Here is a 22,650-nt window from a genome sequence, read left to right on the forward strand (position 1 = left end):
CTGTACACAGGCATATAACCCCAATAAAATACCCTTTTTTTCCCAAAGAGCATTTTACGAAACTGGGTGTGGTAACACATGATTGTACCTAGCATTTGGGAGGTAGAAGCAGGAGGATTGCAAGTTCAAGGCCAGTGTGGGCTACATAGCAACTGCCAGGATAGCTAGGGAAAGTAAGACACTGCCCCCCCCCTGCAAACACACACACACACACACACATACACACACACACACACACACACAAGATTCTTTCTAGATATGTGTTTTCTCATCTTATCATGGAAAGCACAATAGTCACTCCATCACTGGGCCTTTGTGAAGACTGAGTATGAGTATCTGAGTATGGCACAGCCATGGTCCTCGCCACAGAATCTGGTCCGTAGCAAGCAAGCACCGAAGAAGTGGTAATCAGCCTCCCATAAGGGCTCCACACACATGCATGCACATGTGTACACATACAAAGTACAGACTATCTCTCGGGAAAAAGAACATGGTTGTAAGAGATAGCTGTAATAAACTGGGGGGGGGGGATGGTGGCACATGCCTTTGGTTCCAGCACACAGGAGGCAGAGGCAGGCAGATCTCTGTGAGTTCAAGGCCAGCTTGGTCTACAGAGTGAATTCCAGGACAGCCAGGGCTGTCTTGAAACCTTGTCTTAAGAGTCTTAAGAGAGAGAAAGAGAGACAGAGAGACATAGACAGAGACAGAGATGTAATAATGGAAGAAGCCTCCACTAGCGTGGCTGGAACTCCAGGGACAGGTGATTGAAAAGAACACATGTGCTTTGAGGAAGTCAACCTGCCCTTCTAAGCCACCAGCTGTTTTCAAGGCTGAGATGCTACCGTCATCAGCGGGGAAGGTGTTCCCACCCAGAGCACACAGAAGTTCAGAAAACAAAGGTCAACCGAGATCTTGTGGACTATTTTAACCAGGAAATGGACAGAAGTATTAACTCAGTAGGATTTGGGGCTCAGAGATAAGAGAGGCAGTATAAAGTTTTCGTTAAACTGGATTAAATGAGTTAATATTTGTACAGTGCTAGCATATACTGAACCCAAGTGTCCATGTAATTGTTTGTTAAATAAAAAAAATATTATTTCTGATTCATGAGCTGTTGCAATGTCCTTCCTGATACATGGAGCACCAGGCCTGTTTTCCATACCTCTGCTAGAATGTTGTCACCAGGCTGCAAATGACAGCTCCAGACTATACAAAGTCAAAAGTAGAGCTATCTGGAGGGTAGGGTGTTCAGCAATTCGGCAACATGTGGATTATTTATCTTTTAGACAAATAACTGAGAACCACAGATCTCCATTGACCTTTGTTTTCTTTCCTGCGCCTCTGTGTGCTCTGGGTGGGAACACCCTTCCTCTCTGATGATTGTAGCTTCCCAACCTTGAAAACAGCTGGTGGTATGGAAGGGAGGGTTGACTTTCCCAAAAACACACAGGTCCTTTTCAAATAACCTGACCTTTCTGCCTATAAAATAGAATATTTAAGCCTGATTACAGAAAAAAAAAAAAAAAAACAGTAGGAACGGATTGACTGGAGACTACATGGAAATGGCTATATTGTCAATCATATGCTTGAACTCACAAACTAGAGAAGACTTGAGAATGCAGAGACCACTTTTTATAATGTGGAGGTCCAAATCTTAGATTTCCTTTAAGCCCTACCACCACTACACAGTTACTACCAGAAGAGAGGCAAGAACAGGGAGGCCTAGGAGAAGGATGAATCTGGATCCCCTGTTTTCTTTCTCAGAGTCGCCGGGGCAACAGCCTGGACAGGAGGTTCCAGGGAGGCCCTCACCCAAGTGGAAATGTAGGAGAAGAAGCCCGACCTTTGATGAACCGGAAGCTGTCAGACAACCCTCCTCCCCATCCCCAACAGTACCACCAGCACCAGCAGCCACCTCCTCAGTTTCCACCTGGGCCACAGCCCCCTCTGCAGCGGTATCTGCAGCACCACCATTTTCACCAGGTATCTGAAGAGAAGGAAGGGACAGGGCAAGGAGGGATGGAGGACCTGCCTGCCCCATGGCCCAGGCCTGGGCAAGCCTCCTGGAAGACTCTGGGCCCCAAGATAAAAATTGCCCACAAACTATACAGCTCCCAGACTGAACACAGACACAGACACACACGCGCGCACACATACACACACACACACACACACACACACACACACACACACACACACACACACCACCCTGAAGATTAATTCTTCTGTCAGCAGAATTCCAATTCTTACCCCTTATCCTGTAAAAAGAAAAATGGATTAGCACCTACAACTACCTTGTTTATTTAGACCTGCCTGTTCCAGATGGCATTGCAGCTGGCTCATGGGAATGGACAGTACAATAAGACAACATTGTTTCTACATTCCTCCACAAGCACAGGGTCCTTTGTGAGGTACCTGTGTCTACTTCCATATCCTGCTACCAACAACCATTACCATGCAAACACATAATCCAGGAACTGGCACCACATGTCTCTCTTTCTCTCTCTTAACTTTTTATAAGCTATTCTGTCTGCCTGATGGATCTTTCCTGGTCAGTCCCACTCCTCCTTCAAGCTGGAACCCAGGCATCCCCTCTTTCAGACTCCTTTCCTGATCTACCTAGGCATGCCTGGATGCTTTTCCATCCATGCACTTAGCACACTACTATATATGATTCTTCCTCTAAACTAGTAAATGTTTCTGATTTTTTTTAACTAGAAAAAGAACCATACTAGATGTGGTGGTACATGCCTACAACCCCAACATCTAGAAGATTGAGGCAGGTGGATTAAGAGCCCAACTCTAACCTGGGCTACATAGTGAATTCAAAGTCAGTGTGACCTACAAAGCAAGACCTTGTCTCAAAAGTAAAAGAAAAAAATGGGGTGGGGTAGAGAAATGATTTAAGGAGTAAAGTGTTTGCTAGGCAAACAATTGGACCTGAAGTCAGATTCCCAGCTTCCACATAAATGCAAGCATAGGGGAACACATCTTTAAACTCACTGCTGGAGGGGGTGGGTAGGAACAGCAGATCCCAGGAGCTCATTGGCCTGCCAGTCTAGCTGAGTCAGTGAGTCCCAGAGTCAGTAATGTCCCTTCCAGTGGATAGAGAGTAGACAGAGGAAACTGCCCAATGTCAACCTCAGGCCTCTACACTCACACACACACACACACACACACACACACACACAGACAATAATTGATTGCATCCCTGAGGCATAGGTACAAGACTTCCCCCCCAAAAAAACTATTTAATTAATTGGATAAACAAAGCCCATCATCTTTGCCTTTAGAATCTAAGATCCCTTCAGATTCCCTCCTGTCCATTTTCCAAGATGAAGGGTGATGGTCAGCGAGTTAGTTCTTGGGTGTGAGTTCTGTAGACAGCACCCAAGCAAGGCACATGGTTGGCGTAGGCTGGGAGAAACGCCCCTGCTGGTAATGTAACAGCCCTGTGTTACACACCTCTAGGACCGCCGTGGAGGCAGCCTGGACATAAATGATGGCCACTGTGGCATTGGCAGTGAGATGAATGCCACCCTGATGCACCGGAGACATACAGACCCTGTTCAACTCCAGGTGGCAGGGGTGAGTGAGCAGAAAGCACAAGGCAGCCTCTCTGGAGAGTTCAGCCTGGCTCATCCAGTCTGCTGTTTTCAGTCTGGCTGTTGAGCTTTGCCCTGTTCTCACTCTCCTGGCAGTGGGAGACGGGTGAGCTTTGTCCCTGTGACCCAGTGCACTTGGTCTCAGGACAGGCTCAGTGATAGGGCACTTTCCAAAACATGTGAGGCCCCAGCTTCCACAAAAGCAAACCAAGACCATATCAAGAACAAACCTGCTGAGTGTCCCAGTACCTTTGTGCCCAGGGCTGGGTATACTGATTTAAATTACTTTGAGACCAGCCTTTTGGAAGAACCCAGGGCAAGATAGATCTAGAAGCTCATGGTTTCCCGGTGTGACAGTTGCTCCAAAGACCAGCCTACCAAGAGTTCATCAGCATGCATGTCTCTTGTTTCTCCTCTAGCGAGTGCACTGGGCCCGGGCACTATTTGATTTTGAGGCTCTGGAGGAGGATGAGCTGGGATTCCGAAGTGGAGAGATAATTGAAGTCCTGGACAGCTCCAACCCGTCTTGGTGGACGGGCCGTCTACACAACAAACTGGGTCTCTTCCCTGCCAACCATGTGGCTCCCATGACACGATGAGCACTGCCAGGAAGCTAGAGGCTTTTTGTCCGAAACTACCTGCCAGATGGGGACAAGGGGAAAAAAGCTGGACTTTATAACTACACATGCATTCATATGATGTACATGTGTGTCCGTATGTACACAAAACATGTATATGTATGCCTGTATTTTCACACAACATTTTATAATAGTAATTTATTGGCAACTGGTTGGGTTTGTTCATTGACTGGCATGAGAAGGAACTCTGAAGAATGGGGTGCTTTTCTGGCACTTCTTTGTGTGAGAGGGCAGTAGGGAGCAAAGCAGGCAGGGAAATGGACTTCTCCCCATCCTTGAACTTTCACAACTTCTTTCCTGGCTTGGGACTTTTCCAAGAGAGCAAGCAGCTAAGCAGAGGTCACACCCCAGCGATGGATGCACAGGGCAGGGCTGGGCTTGGCGAGGCATGTTTAAGTAGCTCACTTGGCCCTGTCCACCTACAGGGTAGCTTCCCTCCTGTTCTCCATAGGGCAGGCACTGCACCCTGAGAATTAAAGTGTAGCAGATCCAGGGCCACAGGCACCAAGCAAGTCTGAGCAGGTAGCTGGCAAGGGTGTGGTCAAAAGTCTCAGCTTGGTATGGGAGAGTACTGCAAGCCTCAGGCCTAGGCAATGCCCAGCTAAAACTTTTACTTTCCATCAGTGACTGCCCATGTAGCAACCCTCTTCCCTTGTAGCTGAAAAGAGAGTGCTTCTAATGTGGAGACAACATAGAGCCAGGCACTAGGGAACACAGGGGTTCTCCACAGGCCCTCATGGCTTGCTTGAGTATAACTTCTGTTTTCCAAGCTGCAAAGAAAGCTGTAGCCTAGATTCTGCGAAGTGCTTGGAGAAGCCCTGGCTGAGAATGTGGGATGTGTCAGCAGCCTCGTCTTGTGGTTACAAGGGCTGTCTCTGTGGAGTATTCTTGGTTTTTGCTCCTGTTTTTCTGTGGTTGAGGGTGTCTTTGCCAGTGGACCAGAGGGAAACCAAGAGCATTGACTGCAGATCAATAAATAAATTGATTGATTGACTCTAACCCTGGACAGGAGTATCATGAGAAGGAGTTTCTTTTTCCATCTGCATGGTGCTCAGCGTCTTTTAGGCCTCCATCCACCTAGGAGGAGGAACCACACTGCCATTGTCCTTTTATTTCACCTTAAACTAGAGTTGTGTGTCCAGGTGCCCACCCTAGGAAATAAAGCACAGAGAAGGCTGACTGAGGGGCGGGACCCTGGAGAGGAAGCTTGGTGCCTTTGAGGAACCTGGGAGCAAACATGTCACAACAGAAGGCACTTACAAGGGTGTCAATGTAGTCACATGTACTGGAAAAGAAGTGCTGGGGTGAAAGTGATGGTGAGGGTATGTGTTGAGGGGCCCTGTCCCCTGTGTCCCCTCCTGCTTTAGGGAGGGACTGGAAGGCATCTGTTACTGAAGGCAATAAAAGAACAGTCTGACTCACAAGTCACTGCAGTGTGGCATACACTCTGTCCCTTGTGACTCTGATTCAACAGTTCTCTGATTCCCGGGTTCCCTTTAGAGAAAGAAAGGAAAAAAGAGACTAGGAGAGAAAATAGCTGTAAGGGCAGGGAAACAGAGCATGCACAAGGAGCAGCTGCAGCCTCAGGAAGGGAAAGCAGGGGAGGGGTCAGGAGCTGGGGAGCAGATAAATGGCAGAGGGGAGACAGGGATTAGGGGGTCAAAAGGGGCAGCTAGAGAAGGCATGGGCAGTTGGTGCAGAAGTGAGGCCCCTATTGCAGGTGGAAAAAGAGGCACCAGAACGGGGCAGAGAGCAGAGAAGGCCCCCGAGGAGGAAACGTAAAAATGGAAGTGAAGGCAAAGTGGGCCTGATCAGCAAGCTTGGTAGTGGGTGATGTGAAACATTACAGTAAATAAAAGCCAAAAGTGATGTTTGGTTTTACAGTATTTGCAAACCATATGCTTTAAACAGCCCACGAACTTCATCCATTTGGCTGATTCCGTAGGAGGAACAGCCCTGGCTGAGGCAGAGACAACTAGCTTGGTTCTGGTCTAGATACTATGCCTTGAAGCACTCTACAAGAAGACAGTAATAGCTTTTCCAGTCTGTATCTGGTGTCTGTGTGGCCAGCCCTAGGGGGTGGCAAGGGTACTACTAGGCCTGGAGAGACAGACCTCCTAAACCCCCTGGAATGGGCATCCTGTTCCAGCAACTATTGTGGGGGAAGGTAAGAGGAAATTATATTGAGGTGCATTGCTGTGCCCATTAGCAGGGCTGAGTTCAGAAGGGAACAGGGGAATCACCCAAACCACTCAGGGAGAACAGGGACTCATAGGGTCTAGACCAAGAAGATTAGGGTCAAATCTCTTTGGCCCCTGATGCTGCCTCCTGGGAGGTGTAAGAAGAGAAGGGCATTGAGGAGTCTTACCTCCATCCTTATCCCCTATCTACTTTCCACATGCCAGCTTCTCAGAGCCAAAGAGGTGTATCTACCTAGTGCTTCTCACAGGCTGCACAGCCACTGTCTCTGATTTTGGCTGCCACACCCTAGGTGACTTCGTGACAGCTGAACAGAGAGCTTCCAGAGAAAAGCCAGTTCCTGTCGAACCAGTTGTGGTTTCCTCCCCACTTACTGGAAATTACTTCATTTCAAATATCTAAAAGCTGCTGTGGCCCACTCACTTTTAGATGGTCTCAGGGTGATTTGAGGAAACACTTCTCAAAATCTCAAGAATTTGAGCGTTGTCTAGGGACCATTTTAAAATGTGGGTTCTGACTCAGTCTTACATCTTTAACAAGCTCCCAGGTGCTTTTATCAGCAAGGGCATCAGCCACAAATCTAATTGGATTCCTTTTCTGGGGCTCCTCAGTCACTGCTCTTTGTTGCTAGCGAATAAGTTACTTTGGCTTTTGGATAGGCACGACTCATTACTGTCATTATAACATCATTTCTGTTTGGCAGCCCGGTGACTTATTTTTGCATCTTTATCAGGAATCAGAAAATTTCCAGGTGACAGGCATTTGGCTGAGACTCGAACAGGAAATTCCCTAATAGAAACCACTTGAAACAAGAGCAGATGCTGTGGAAGGCACAGCCGCTTTCTCAGGAAATCCTTAAAGAGAAAATCAATGTCCATCACTTTGGGCTATGGGCAAGGCAGGGGCATCACTAAATCTCAGCTAACAGCCCACACAGGGAACAGACTGGCTGGTCAAAATAATTGCAAGACACTTTGTCTAGTTTCAATGTGTCTGTCTGTAAGACAGCAATGTGAGAAAAATATACCATGGCAATCATTTAAAACTATTTTTGTTATTGTTTTTCAAGTCCTTCCACTTCATCCCCCTCCATGGTATCCTTCTGTCTCCCATAGCAACTGCAATGTCCTCTGTACTTGTTGCTCTGTATTCCCTCCTATCCCTGGTATACTCTCCATACTGACACCAAGGCAGTCTCTGGACAAACAAAGCCAGGCACACCACTTTTTCCCCTCTTGATCCTGCAAGATCTCCTCTCTAACGTCCTCTTGTTTTCATGCACCTTCTTTACTGTCCTTATTTCAGCCTCCAGATAGCCAAGAACTGTTCCCAGGGTTTTCATAATTGTGCGTACCCTGAGGAATGCACAGCTTCTGTTTTGTGGCTGACTGCTATTCAGATCTGGGTTTGCATGTCACTTCCTCTCAACCCCCCCCCCATCTGAAATAATATAGCCCTTTAGATTACCTCATGAGTCCCACGCTTTTCCTGAACAGCATGCATACTGATGGGGACATTAGAGTGAGTGATGTGACTATTAGGCTGTCTGCTCCTTGGGGCAGGGATCATTGTGTTTTGTAGACCCTTGTACGCCCAGAATCTTACACTGTTCATGATACATTTGAAGGACTATCAATAAATATATGTCTAATGAATGATATTGTGTTCCTCCAAGGTTAAAACCTTCATTGTGGAGGAATAAAATGAGAAGAGGGAGGTGAAACACTCTCTCATAGGAAAGCTCATTAAGACAGGAAATAAACAACTCAAAATAGCTTCAGGAAGTCCCTGAAACCAACCAGATTAACTGGGCCCCTTTCTCCTCAATAGTATATAAGCAGTAAAGAGTGCCCAGATGCTTAGAAGAGGTTCAAACAAAGCAACCTGGATTAAGCAAAGACCAGTCAAGCAACCTGAAAAAAAAGCAGAGACCAGTTGAACTGCCTGGAGGAGATTCAGACCAATTGAGCCACCAGGAAGAACACTCCCCAACATGGTGAGCTGCCTGCAGGTTGTACAGTGAACTCTAGGTTTCCAGTTTTTCATAAGCTGTCACCCTTGCTGGGGTGGGCTTTGGTGATATAGCTATCTGTGAGTCATCTGCTCCTGTAAGTTACCCTACTCAAACTCCTGTAAGTAGCCTCAGTAAACTCATTGATTTATCACATTGGACTTTAGTGACATCCATACTTTGGCCTGTCACTGGCTCACTGGCTCTCTGCCTGGGGTGAGTAGACATTTCTTCATGTCTTCCCAGAAATAGTCACACAATGATGAACAAGTTCCAGCTGCCCCATCTCATCTTTCATTCATCCCATATTCCTCAAGCATTCCAGACCTAAGGTGTAAACAAGGGGATTTTTCTGTGATGTTCATGTGACTGAAGTTTTGCCACTGCCCTCAGATCCTCCCCTGGACATTTGTGGAGACCTGGTCTGTCTACTCATGTCCATTGTGTCACACACCCTCCACTCACTATGTTTTGGATCGGGCTAAGGAATCTGTCCCATGATCCGTGTGACAAGGAGAATGGGAGAGGGTGGGCTGGAGAAGGACCTGTGCCAATGCCAAAAATGTGCTACAGCTGAGTTCAGGGTCCCTCACAGCCTCCCATGATCTCTGTTTGTAGCTTCTCACTGGAACCCTCTTTCCATCAGATGAAATAGGAATGCCAGCTTTCCCCTCTCTCCAGGTTGTCTCCCCTCTCCTTGGTGCATGGTTCTTTTTCAGATGAAGAGAACTGCACTACACTGCTTTATTTGTGCAGTAAATAGCACATGGGAACTGATGCATGGCTCACAGTTCTATACTGGAGCTTGACTACAGTTAGGTCATTAAATCCGCAAGTGTTTACCTAGCACCTCTTAAGGGTCCGATAAGATCAGTCCCCACACATATCTCCCAGCTCTGTCCAACTCTGCTTATACCACAGCTACTGACTCATTTTCACTTCTTTCCCAGTGATAGCACTGGTCTCTGCTTTGTTCCCTCAATTCCTAGCCCACGTAGGACCCCTTTGATGGAGCCCCCAATGGCTGCCAAAAGGTCTTATGAACATGTAAAGCAGATGACATTAGGCTCTTATTCAAATCCTGCAGGGGCTCCCATAGCTCTCGGTTTCAAGTCCTTAGCATTCCACTCAAGGCATTTGGGATCTGCCTGCTGCATATTTGCTCAGTCACACAGCTTTCCTCACCTGAGCCTTTTCACTCAGCCCTACTGGGGTCCCAGAATGACTCATGCTGTCTCCTATCTCCAACTCACCCACCTTTAGCTTTTGCTTGGATTGCCTTTCTCCCAACTTTGTTGTTATTGTTTTTGTTTTTTAGACTAGAGTGATGTTAGTTTAGTTCTGCAACTGTTCTGTTCAGACCACTCTCCATGAGTAGCTATTAAGTACTTGATTATTACTTTTTTTTTTTCTTTTCTGATTCTCTGTGTAGCCCTGGCTATCCTAGAACTCACTTTGTAGACTGGTGCTGGACTGGATCTGCCTGCCTCTGCCTCCCAAATGCTGAGATTAAAGGTGTGCACCACCACCCAGCTTACATTTTTAAATTTTTATTTCATTGTCTGAAGAGTATCTCATGTAGCCCTGGTCAGCCTTGAGTTGGATATGTAGCAGAAGATGATCTTGAATTCTGATTCTCTATCTCTCAAGTGCTGGGATTATTTATACCCATGTGCCATCACATCCAGCCTGCAACTGAATACTTGACATGTGGCAAAAACAAGTGATTTGTATGTGGTTAGTGGCTACCTTACTAGCTAGCATGGGTCCAGACACTAATTCTTAGCTCAGAATTCAAGTTCCTACAGGAAACTGTCTCATTGCCGTGGCTAATATACATGTCCCTCCTCTAAGTGCCTAAAGCATCATCACACTGCTTCAGTCCCAATACTCAAAACACTGTACGGTAGGGAGTGATTTTTTGATCTGCCTTCACACCTAGATTGGATAGCTCAAGGCAAACAGATCACTCAGCAAGTGGTTGATACATGAATGCAGGCTGTGCTGGTGAGGGCTTAACAAGCAGCTCTGGGAGAAAAGCCCTGATTAATGTTCTTTCCCAATTCTCTGATAGAGACTCTGCATGTCAAAGGAATGAGAAGATGAACCACAGCCTTCAAGAAAACGTTTGCCAAAGACAAATCTTAGGGGAGTGAGAAACAAGAAAAGTCAGTTAATATATTTATAATATTATATAAATTTTACTATTATATTTATATATAATATGAAGGCTAAAGAGGGAACTATGTGTGGGGAGGCAGCATGACCAGTAAGAGGGACAGAGAGGAAAAAGGGAAGGAGTGTGGAGAAGAGAATAAGAACAAAGTATAGTGTGTGTGTGTGTGTGTGTGTGTGTGTGTGTGTGTGTGTGTGAAGATGTTATAATAAAACCAATTTCTTTGTATGTTAGCAAAAAAAAAATATGTTTAAAAGGACTAATCTAGGCTGGGAATGAGGTTAAGTTGGTAGGGTGCTTGCCTATCATGCATGAGCCCTAGGTTCAGTCCCCAGCACCACATAAACCAGGTTTGGTGGGTGATACATGACTGTAATCCCAGCACTTGGGAAGTGGGAAGACAGGAAGATGGACCATGGAAAGTTATCTTCAATTATGGTCAGTTTGAGGAGACCCTGGGGCTGTATGAGGCCCTGTCTTGAAAGAGAGAAAGAGGCAGAGAGAAAAAGATATGATATAGCATTACTATGCAATTTTTACTCAGGGAGCTTAGTGTAGAGGCAGAATTTAAATATTTTTAAAAATTAGTTTTTGTCTGTATGAGAGTTTTGCCTGCATGTATGTCTGTGTACCATGTGTGTGCCTGGTGTCCACAGAGGCCAGAAGAAGGCATTGGATCTCCTGGAACTGGAGTTGGAGGCAGTTGTGAGTCACAATCTGAGCACTGGAAATCAGACTAGAGTCCTCTGGAGAGCAGCCAGTGCTCTTAACCACTGAGTCATCTCTCCAGTCCTCAGGATTGTCACCCTTGAAACTCAATTAGAAGAAATCAGAAACTTAGTTAAAAAATAGTCAAAGAACCTGGAGACTTCACTGAGGACTGTGTACAGAGGGCAACAAGCATCCTGTCAAGATGCCCGAGATCATATGCCCTTAAGGAGTTAAGGTTAAAACAGCAATGAGTTAATGCTACCCAGATACTAGAATGCTCAAATACAGAACATTGCGGACAGCACCTGGCCACTCACAGCTGGTAGAAATGCTGCATGCAAGGTCACATTTAAAGACAGTCTGGCAGCCTCTTATCAAGGGACCCAGCACCCACATTGCTTCTCATTTACCCAAAGGAGCTGAAAATTATGAATCTCAAATCCTACACACTGATGTTTTAGCAGTTGTATTCAGAATTTCCAAAATGCTAGTATACTAGCATGAAACCCTTTGGTAAGTAAATGAGCTAGGTATGGAAAAGAAACACTATTTCAGTGCTTTTGTTTGTTTGTTTTGTTTTGTTTTGTTTTTTGAGACAGGGTTTCTATGTGTAACTTTGTAGACCAGGCTGCCCTTGAATTTACAGGAGTCTGCCTGCCTCTTCCCCCCAAGTGCTGGGATTAAAGGCATGCATACCACTGCCTGCTATTTTTAAAGTAAGCTATTGCTAGGTGAAGGGCTCATACCTATAAACTCAATCCTCAGGAGTGAGTTTCAGGCCAGGCTGGACAGTGTGAGACCCTGGGTTTAAAAAAACAAAATCATGTGCATATTAGGGGGCGCTCTCTGAAAGGTTACCTACTGTCTAATCACAACCTTGACTCTTCAGAAAGATAAAACAATGGAGAAAGTATAAAGATCAAGGTCATAGCCAAGTATGGTGCTATATGCATATAAATCCAGAACTTGGGAGGTGGGATGATTGTAAATTCAAGGCTAGCTAGGGCTACAAAGTATAACTATATCTCAAAAGGAAGTTTTCATTGTTTCATTCGAGAAAGGGTCTTGTGCCCTTTAGGTTAGTCTCCAAGATGACTTTTGTTTCAACTCCCGAGTACTGGGATTATAGGATTTAACTACTGCATTCCATTTATGGAACACTAGGGCTAGGACCCAAGGCTCTGGTCACACGGCAAAGGACTCTACCAATTTAGTCACATCTTTATTCCCCCAGACAGCTTTTGTTTTGTTTTAAATAAAATAAGATGATTTGAGAGGCAGAGGGGAGTGGATTGCTGCAGGTTTGAGGCGAGCCTGGTCTATGTATTGAGTTCCAGGCTTCTTGGGTTACATAGAAAGACTTATTCTCGAAATAAACAACAGCAAAAACTTTTAAAAATAATACAATAAAAAAAAAAAAAGGATCAGTTTACCAAGAGTCACAGGGGATGGAAGAATGGATAGACAAAGCATGGATATTGTTTAGGACAGGTCAGCTACTGTGTGTGGTATGTATAGTAGGTACATATCTGTTTTATGAAACCATGAAGCAAGTATTTACCCTGATGTAAACTTTGGACTTTGGATGACAATGTTTCAGTATAGATTCGTCAATTGGAGCAGACACACTGCTCTGTCACTGGATGGTGACAGTAGGAGATGCTATGCATACCCTCTTGGGGAGTTCTGTATCTCCTGTTTTGCTGTGAGCCTAACATCACTGAAAAGGAAGTGCTACTTAAAAATAATAATAATAACCCGACTGTCACCATGTCTGACTTCACTGAACTTGCAACGAGAAAGAGACATGTGTGGTTAGCTGTAGGGAACAAATGGAAACCCACTCCAGGATGACGTCATTCCTGTACAAATGGAGCATAGGAGGGCGTGGAAGGGTAGTCAGACCTGCAAGAGGCTGGGCATGCAGCTGCAGATAGGTCATGATTGTAGCCTGGAGATAAAAGATTGGGGAGTCCCTCCGATCTTAGGTTTTATCAGAAATGGGGATGTTTGGTATTTTTTGCTTTGTTTGTTTGTTTTTATCAAGGATTGCCCCAAGCATCTACTGAGCGGCCCATTCAACCTGAACCTGAGATGTGAACATGGAGGCTTGATGAGAAATGCCTTAAACACAGAACAAGGAGTGTAAAAGCAGGCAGTGCCTAGTTTGCTTTCTTCATGAGTGCAACACTGTCATCCCCTAACTCCCAGAGCATTGTCAGCATGTCCTCTCAGTGGTTGTTGCAATTCCCAACCTGACGTGTAGATATGGCACTGTCTAAGGAAGAGACACCATCTCCCAAGTTTAACTAGTGAAGCAAACCTGCCTAGTTCTCAGCAGCCATCAACACCCCAGATTCCACAGGCAAGACTGGATTACATGCCACATCCAAAAGAATGAGCCAACCAACCATCATTGGCTTAGACCTCCTGGAGGAATCCTATAGGAGGCAGAATAGGGTGTGGGAGTGTAAGGGGAGTCTGTCCACAGAAAGGAGGAGATGTAGGTGAGTGGGTGGAGAATGGCTATTCAGACCAGGTCTACAGGGAATATTAGGGGAAGAACCAGCTTGTATATGACCTGCAGGCAATTCCATAATTATTTCTTAGCATAATAAAGTGACAAGAAGGAGACTGAGTGAGTAACCCTCAGCTCCCTCCGCAAATGAAGTGTCTCCACAGATTCGTGTATGTAGACTTCCACCAGCCTTTCTGGGTACTCCCTCATCCACACTAAGCCATCAAGTCAATGGACATGGGCTCCATTGTTATCCAAGAGAAACAGCACTGAACACAGGGAGGAGGCTGATCCTGCTGTGAAATTCCTCTGTGCAGGTCATTTATGGCCATCCCATTTCTCTACATCTGAATTCCCCAGGGGAGGCAGAAGTAGTGTCTCATTCCCCAGCTCTGACCTGGTTATGGGGAGTTGCTAGGTAACTGCTTCCCACGCTGGAGGCTGGAGGAGGCTTAGTTACCATGGCAAGTCCAGATGGGTTGGGGGGAGGGTGCGCAGAGGAACAGGAGGGGGATGCACAGCAGCCTTGACTGTTCTCACTCTCTCCAGAGCTTCAGGAGTTCAGGGCAGTACTTCAATCTCTCTGAACCTCAATTTCTTCATCAGTAAACAGAAGGCATGACTGGCTGTCTTCTTGCTGTAAACCCTCAATGCATGCAGACAGCAAATGTTCAGTGAGCAACTAGTCCACAGACCCTTTTTGGATGAGTACAACTCAGGGTAGGTGCAGATGGAATGAAGTGTGTCGTTTTTTTAAAAAAAAAAAAGTAATAGAAGAATTAGCAAGTGTGTATCTCTATTACAACAAATAGAACTTGTAGAAATTCTGCCTTCTATTGGTAAATTAACTCCTTGAGGTTATTTTTATTTGTTTGTTTGTTTGTTTTGAGACTGGCTTGGAACTCTTTATGTAGACCAGGCTGTCCTCAAACTCTCAGAGATCCATGTGTCTGCCTCTCATGTACTGGGATTAAAGGGGTGCACCACTGTGATCTGCTAACTTCAAGGATTTAAATTCATAAGACCTTGTGGCTCTCTGGCTCCATTTCTGAGCCTAGGCTTTCTTTTTCTTTCTGTCTTTTATTCTGTCTCCTTGTGCTGGGTATGGTACCTAGGGCCTCATGCACACTGATTATGTTTTCTACCACTACCCCATGTCCTCAGCTGCTTCACTGATTCTTTTGTTTGGTTTAGTATTTTTGTTTTGTTTTGTGTTTTGTTTTTTGAGACAGGGTTTCCCTGTGTAGCCTGGCTGTCCTGGAACTCACTCTGTAGACCAGGCTGGCCTCGAACTCAGATCCACCTGTCTCTGCCTCCTGAGTGCTGGGATTAAAAGCATGAGCTATCGCAGCCCAGCAGCTTCACTGACTCTTGCGCTCTCACCCCAGGACACCTTCCTCAACCCATACCAGTGTATCATGATGCCTATGAGGCCCCTTCAGATATCCCCTAGATCTCTGCAATATCCAGTATTTCATTTCTAGAGGCATTTACTGATCCCTTTCCTGGTCCTTCTAGGTTTCCTACATCTAAAATGACACAAGTATCTCCTCTCTGCCATCGTTCCCTCCTCACAGTCACTGAACCAAACAAGACAGTCTGTCTTATTCCCTTAAGTCCTACCCATCCCTGATGTCACCACCCTCTACTCGCTTCCCCACCATTGCTATTCTGCATTGTTTCAAGGACTTCTTTACCAATCTCCCATTCCAACCTCAACATCTGTGGCAATGTCTTATGCCATTCTGCTGGGTGTTGATGTCCCTAAGTTCCTTGCTTGGGGGCTCCTACCGTGAAAACACATTTCTCTGTTGTCTACTAGTGTCTCCCCAGATTCCTCTGTCCTCACCTAGTTGTCATTTTCTTCAAAGTGTCTTTCCTGAGCCTCTAGGCCTGAGTTTGGTCCTTTCCTGCATACTTAGCCTGTGTCAGTCCTTGTGCTCAGAGACCTGAAGGTCTATATACCCAACAGTGAAGGGTAAGGTCCCTGACAGCCTAGGGGACTGGGATATAGCTTGGTGCCAGGGTGTATGTCCATCATAATGAGGACATGGAAGGCAAACCACCCAACTTTTCAGTCATTTAGGTGAACAGTGAGTCTCTCTCTCTTTCTCTCTCTCCCACCCTTCCTCCCTGTCTCTCTCTCCCCCCGTGTATGTGTGTGTGTGTGTGTGTGTTTGTGTGTGTGTGTGTGTGTGTGCGCGCGCGCGCATGTGCGCACATGTGCATTTAGGAAGGCTGTGTTGTCAGGGATACCAGACAGTGCACATTTTCAATCATCTTTAAAGAAAACTAGTGCTGAGCAGGGTGGTTCACATCTTTAATCTCAATACTGGGGAGAAAGAAGAAGAATGACCATAAGTTTAAGCACAGGCAGGGTGACATAGTGAGATGTTATCTAAACAAAAACAAAACACAAAGAGAAAGAAAGGCAGCAAGCGTTTTTGTTTTTTGTTTTTGTTTGTTTTTTTGAAAGCACAGAGCAAAGGAGGCTCCTCTTCCCACAGATGGAAAGGGGACCAGGATCAGAAATGACAGAGTGCATGCAGCCTTTCTACTCAGCCCCTGCCTGCACAGTCCCCAGCCCTGCGGTAGTCATTTGTCAGAGTGAGCCCACCATGAACTCTTGAATACAAGACCCTAACTGAGGGTGGGATCGATAAAAAGGGATAAGCTATTAACTGGAACTTCACCACCCAGGGCTTTAGGGCTTCTTGCATGGGTACTGTTGCTGGCTGAGTATGGGGATGGTTCCAGATGATGAACTGTGAATTGTCATAGAAAGTTCTTTTAGGGAGCACTGACTATTATAAAAGAAGAAGAGCCACCCCACCTGGAAGCTGGAAAAGCTTTTCCAAGGAGGTGGACCTCAAGCTAGTCATTTTATTTGTGTGTGTGTGTGTGTGTGTGTGTGTGTGTGTGTTTTGTTTGTTTTTTGAGACAGGGTTTCTCTGTATAACCCTGCCTGTCCTTGGAACTCACTTTATAGATCAGGCTGGCCTCAGACTCAGAGAGCTGTCTTGTCTCCCAAGTGTTGGGATTAAAGGTGTGTACTCTCCCACCAGTTTCGACAGCCCCCACCTCCACTCTTATCTCAAGTTAGTTCTTAAAGGACTTGGAAATTTGGAAGACAAGTAGAGGGTATTCTAGAGGTAGCTGATAGTGAGAAAGCAGGAAAATTTTGTTCTGCTCCAAAACAGACTGAATACTAAGAGGGTGTTGAATAAAGGAAATGAGTGAACAATGGAACTGTACTCTGCACCATCTAGTGCAGTTCATGACATGTGTATGTGTATATAAAAATAAATCTATGTGTTTGTATGCACAAATCTAAATAGGTCCACTGTGAATGACAGACAGAAGAGATGGTGGAGAAAATTGTTTGGCTTCATGGAAGTTTTTGCATTTAATTGCAGGCTGTTTGAATTCTGTTGACAGTTGAAAGCTAGGAACCGACTGGCAGGATAAAAATGGTCTTGGAGGTGCTGGAGAGATGGCTCAGCAGTTAGTACTTGCTGCTCTTCTAGAAGACCTGAGTTCAGTTTCCAGCATCCATGTTCAGTAGCTCATAATTGCCCATAACTCTAGCTGTGGGGAATCTGATGTCCTTTTCAGGTACCTGTATACACACACACACACACACACACACACAGAGAGAGAGAGAGAGAGAGAGAGAGAGAGAGAGAGAGAGAGAGAGAGAGAGAGAGAGAGAGAGAAGTAATTCTTTTTAAATGGTGCTTGGAACTAAGTGTAATAACACTCATCTTTAATCCCAGAACTTGGGAGGTGAAAGCAGGAGGCTCGCTGTAAGTTCAAGACCAGCCTGGTTTACATAGTGAGATCTTAGCCCAAAACAACAGCAGACTCTGACAACTTCACTGCTACAAAAAGAGAATGTGTCCCCTTCTAAGATTAGGGAGTAGTGGTTAGGAGGGAATCCCTGGGAGAGGAAGGGTATTTTCTTCCCTCCTATAGGCAGGGACACAATAAAAGGGCTTAGGAAGAGGGCACTCATAGGTGGAGACCAGCCTTTACTATGACCTGGTAGAGAGCTACTGTCATGGAGTGTCTCCCTCCCTGAAAGCTGGTGACATTGCATCTGCACCCAGGAAGCAAAAAGAGATGAACACTGTTGTTCCCCTGCCCCCTCTCTGGATCTCTGGACACCAGCCCATTGGATGGTGTCACCCACATTCAGGGAGGGTGTTCCCTCCTCTGCTAAACCTCTTTGGAAATGTCCTCACAGGCATGCCTAGAGATGTGATTCTTGGGTACATTGAAGATTAACCATCACACCAACCAAAGAAACTATGCCTGAATGATTACATCCTTAGTGCTTGTTGATCCCTGTCCTGGTGGCCTGGAACCTAGATGTCATATGGTAGAGGCCCTGAGTGTACAACCTGTAGGTTAGGACTGCAGAGTATGCTCTGGAAGGAGGTTCCGATTGAAGGACCACTCTAGGGTAAGGATGGAATCAAGGATGACTTTATGAAGCCTCAGGAGCTGGCTAGGATATAGACAGAGGGAAATAGAAAGGAATGTCACCTCCAGGTGGTGGTGGGGGGGAACCTGGGTCAACACAGTCATTAAAGAAGGGCAATATGGGGGCTAGAGAGATGGTTCTTTCAAAGGACCCAAGTTCAGTTCCCAGCACCTGCATGGCAGTTCACTGCTGTCTGTAGCTCCAGTTCCAGGGAGTCTGACACCCTCATGTAGACATGCATGCAGGCAAAACACCAACGCAAGTGAAATAAAAAATAAATAAATGAAGGGCAATACATGGCAAAATTCAGGAGTCAAGAGTCACCCTGATGACCTACCTCAGTCTCTAGACCCAGCCCAGTCTCTAGAAGGAGGACCGAGGAGGTAACAGGGAAAGTTGTCTAGAGAAGCAGGTGCCTGGTCTGGGTGGAACACTGTAAAATCAGAGACCCAGGGGGAGTTACCTGTGACCCAGCGTGGTGCTTTCCCTTTTAGAGTAATTCCTTCACTTGGCTGACATCTGCTAAGGAAAACAGCATTCACAGACACTAGTTAAAGCATGCTAAGGAAGAATGTATTTCCAGAGAAAAGTTTGGGAAGCAAAGGTAAGTACTGGGGTAGAGGGTTTGGACTAAACTCCAAACAGACTGGGGAGATGGAGACTTATAGACAGGGAGCAGTGTATGGGGGGAGGGGAGTGAAACAACTAAGAGGGAATGATTTGGTTGTATGTGTGAAGGTTGGGCTGTCCTGGAGAAAACCAGCCTAACTGGATTATTAGTGAGGGACTGTGAAGGGGCAAGGAAGCTGACTGCCTTGTGGTATATGGGATTCTGGCTACATGGATTCATATACACTCATACACATAAAAAAACTATTTTTTTTCCCAAATGGATAGCCAAAAGTTTTAGGGGCAGGTGAGAGGTCACCATGCCTTTGTCTTTGGAGCTGCAGAGTGGTGAGAGGAGGAGGATGCTCCACTGGGTCCCAGGATCTGTGCTTCTGTGGATGCAAGTGAAACCTCTTCCCCTCGTTCTCTCACCTTCTCTGGGAACAGCAGCCAGGAAAAATGTTACCAAGGTGTGAGTGAGTCCCCAAAGTTTTATAACAGCCATTCGTGACACAAATTGCTACAGAGGAAAAAAGTCACCCCTGGGAAACTTATCTAAGAATATATCATGAGATGGGTTATTTTGGGACTGAAATTACACAGGAGGGCCTAGGAAAATAGACAGGGCTGAATACAGCTACAATTAATGTTAACTATAAGGTGTCATATCTTTACAAAATGCAGAAAGCACAGCCTACAGTGAATGCTGTGGAGGGTGAGAGGAAGGTAAAGCAGAGCCAAGTGTCTAGGCAGGAGGGGGGTACTCCTCCAGCAGGAAAGGACTTGTTAGGGATGCACAGTTCTCAGAAGACAGCAGTCACCTTGGGCAAGGTGGCCTGAGGAATTGGAAATACACCCAGGACAGATCCCACCAACTCAGGGAAACTCCAGACCAGATCTAGAGTGACCAAGAGAGTATGAGGGGTTGTCCCAGGGTGTCCCTGGGCCTAGAGGGACCTAAGTTATATAGTTTAATCTATAGGTACCAAAAGGATATCAGGGCACCTAAAGGATATCAGGGTGTTTGTTTTGTTTTATCTATTCAATAATCTTAAGTGTCTAGCTATAGGGTAGGGTGGAAGGTCTGGGGGTGAGGCCATATGAATAAGTGTCCCAACATTTCTAGTTGATATCAGTGACCTTAAAAGGAACATCTCACTTCTAGAAATCATTTTTTTTTGGGGGGGGGAGATTGTTGCTGTTGTTTTAGTTTTTTGAAACAGTGTTTTTCCGTGTAGCCCTGGCTATCCTGGAACTCACTCTGTAGACCACATTGACCTCAAACTCAGAGATCCTCCTTTAGTCCTGAGGGCTGAGATTAAAGTGTCACCACCACCTGGCTAGGAGCCTTTGTTTATCCACCTGTATCATCTCATAACAATCCTTTCCAGAACCGACTTTAATGGATTCATGGAGAAGAGATCAGATGCAATTACATAATTGTACATTCTACCTCCCTACCCACTGCCTCTCTGCCACTATGTCTCTGCCTTGTGAAGATGGGGATAGAACTTGGGGCCTCTCAAACATCAGGCAAGCAATCTACCACTGAGCTACAGTTACAGCTGTGAATATTTGACATCCATCCGAACTACATACAGGAGGCACCAGAGAAGCCACCTATGATGTCCCATTCATCTTTCCTATTCCAAGGTGGCAAGCATGTTGTCTGGTACTTATTAACCTCTCTAAAGTATAAACTGAATATGTACATCTTTGGTATTTAAAAGTGAACATTACTAAATAACCAGTGTGTTTCCTGTCAGCTGTAGGAAGACATTTTTCCAATGTGAGATATTTCCAAAAGATTCTACTCTGCTTCTAAACTTCTGTCCAATCCCAAGTCCTGTCCCATAATATTTGTGCCTCCTGAGGTGGGGGGGAGGGGGCATGTTTAATTATTGTACATCAATGTAAGTCCCAGGTGAGCTTGGTTTTGCTCACAGCTGCTTTCCCTGTTCTAGGTGGAACAGGGCCTGATGATCAGTAAGGCTCAATAAAGAGCTGGTAAGTGGCTGAATGGCTTCTAACTCTAAGCACAAAGCTAAGCCCTTAGTGAGTTTCTATTGAGTGGGTAAATTGCCAAACAAGGCAAACACTTTCTTTTTCTACTGTCCTTTCCTTGTATCTTCAACTAGAACAGTATAGCAACCTGAAGAGGTGGGCGGGCTTTGAAATCAAGCAGGCTGGGTTTGAATTCTAACTCTTTCCTAGGTGGATGGCCTGAAGAGAGTTCTAAACCTCTGTGTGTTCTGTTAACTCAAATGGAAAGTGAGGATAGGATTTTTTCCAATAGAATTTGCAATTCATCTGAAGTAAACATCAAATGCTTAGTTAGCATGGGGCATAGCAATTGTTGCTCTATTGCTATAACCCTATCAGTCTCAACCCTCAGTGGCCCCGGGGGGTAGCTATAGCATAGAGTCTACTAAAGTAAAGTCCCAGACAGACAGATGGATTACCTGTAACCCAATCAATCTGGAGGCTGAGTCAGGAGGATCTTGGGTTCAAGGCCAATGAGGACCACTTAGCAAATCCCTGTCTCAAATAAATATATAAATAAAGCAAGCAAGCAAGCAAACAAGCTGAGGTCTCCACCCCCAGGAATGAGTGAGTTGTCCCCAAGAATCTTGGCCATTTGAAGATTTGGTCCTCAGTTGATGGGTGGTGTTTGGGAAGGCTTAAGAGGTGTGGCCCTGCTGAAGGAAATATGTCACTGGAGGCAAGCTTTGAAAGTTTAAAGACTGCCATCATTTCAAGCTTGCTTTCTGTTTCATGTTTCCAGTTAAAACCTTGAGCCCTCAGCTTCCTGCTCCTGCTGCCATGCCTTTGCTCTGCCATAGTGGACACCAACGCTCAAGAACCACAAGTTCAAATAAACTCCTCTATAAGTTGTCTTGGTCATGGTGTTTTTTGTTTTTAAACACAAGAATAGGAAAGAAACAATATATCATACCTCCTAAAGGTTCCATAACTTCCCAAAACAGTGCCACTAATTAAGGGCCAAGTGTTTGAATACACATATATAGGGGATAATTCCCATTCAAACAATCACGGAAGTCCAAGATTTGCCTTCAATTCGTAGCAATCTTCCTGCCTCAGTCTCCCAAGTGCTGAGGACACAGACATGAGCCACCATGCCCAGATCCCTAGTTCATTCTCTTAGGAAATATACACTGAGCTTGGAATGTGACATATGCCTATAATCCAAGAATTTGGGAGGTGCAGGCAGGAGGATCAGGAATCTACTTACAATGCATTTGAGGCCCTGGTTTATCTCAGACTCTGTCTCAAAAGAAAAAAAAAAAAAAGTGAGGGGCTGGAGAGAGATGGCTCAGTGTTTAAGATCACTGGCTGCCTTTCCAGAGGACTGGGGTTCAATTCCCAGAACCCACGTGGCAGCTCACAACTGGATTCCAGGGGATCCAGATGCATAGCAAGCACTGAGTAAATGTTTATTGAATCAGTTTCTTCTTTACACACATGCCTGTTTTTTATTGTGTTTGTGGATTGCTTCTTGAAACAGGGTCTTAATACATTGCTCAGGCTGACTGCTAACTCAGCACCCTCTACCTTAACTTCTCTGGTGCTGGGGTGACAGGTATATGGCACCATACCTGGATTGACTGTGTTTATTAAAACACATTTGGCATACTCATATTGGCCTCATCCAACTGTATTGACCTTGGCTGTTTTT

General features: G+C 45.5%; 1 protein-coding gene across 1 annotated transcript in view; it reads left to right on the forward strand.

The window, feature by feature from the left end:
- Grap2 (GRB2 related adaptor protein 2) overlaps positions 1-5,247 on the forward strand; it is a 69,661-nt gene extending 64,414 nt beyond the window's left edge. The window contains exons 6-8 of the mRNA XM_051189414.1: positions 1,765-1,983; positions 3,472-3,588; positions 4,025-5,247. Coding sequence (XP_051045371.1) covers positions 1,765-1,983; positions 3,472-3,588; positions 4,025-4,204 — 516 coding nt within the window. The 3' untranslated portion in view covers positions 4,205-5,247. The remainder of the gene's footprint in view (positions 1-1,764; positions 1,984-3,471; positions 3,589-4,024) is intronic.
- Positions 5,248-22,650: the final 17,403 nt, after the last annotated feature.

Source organism: Phodopus roborovskii, unplaced genomic scaffold (assembly GCF_943737965.1).
Source record: "Phodopus roborovskii unplaced genomic scaffold, PHOROB, whole genome shotgun sequence".
Lineage (NCBI taxonomy): Eukaryota > Metazoa > Chordata > Mammalia > Rodentia > Cricetidae > Phodopus > Phodopus roborovskii.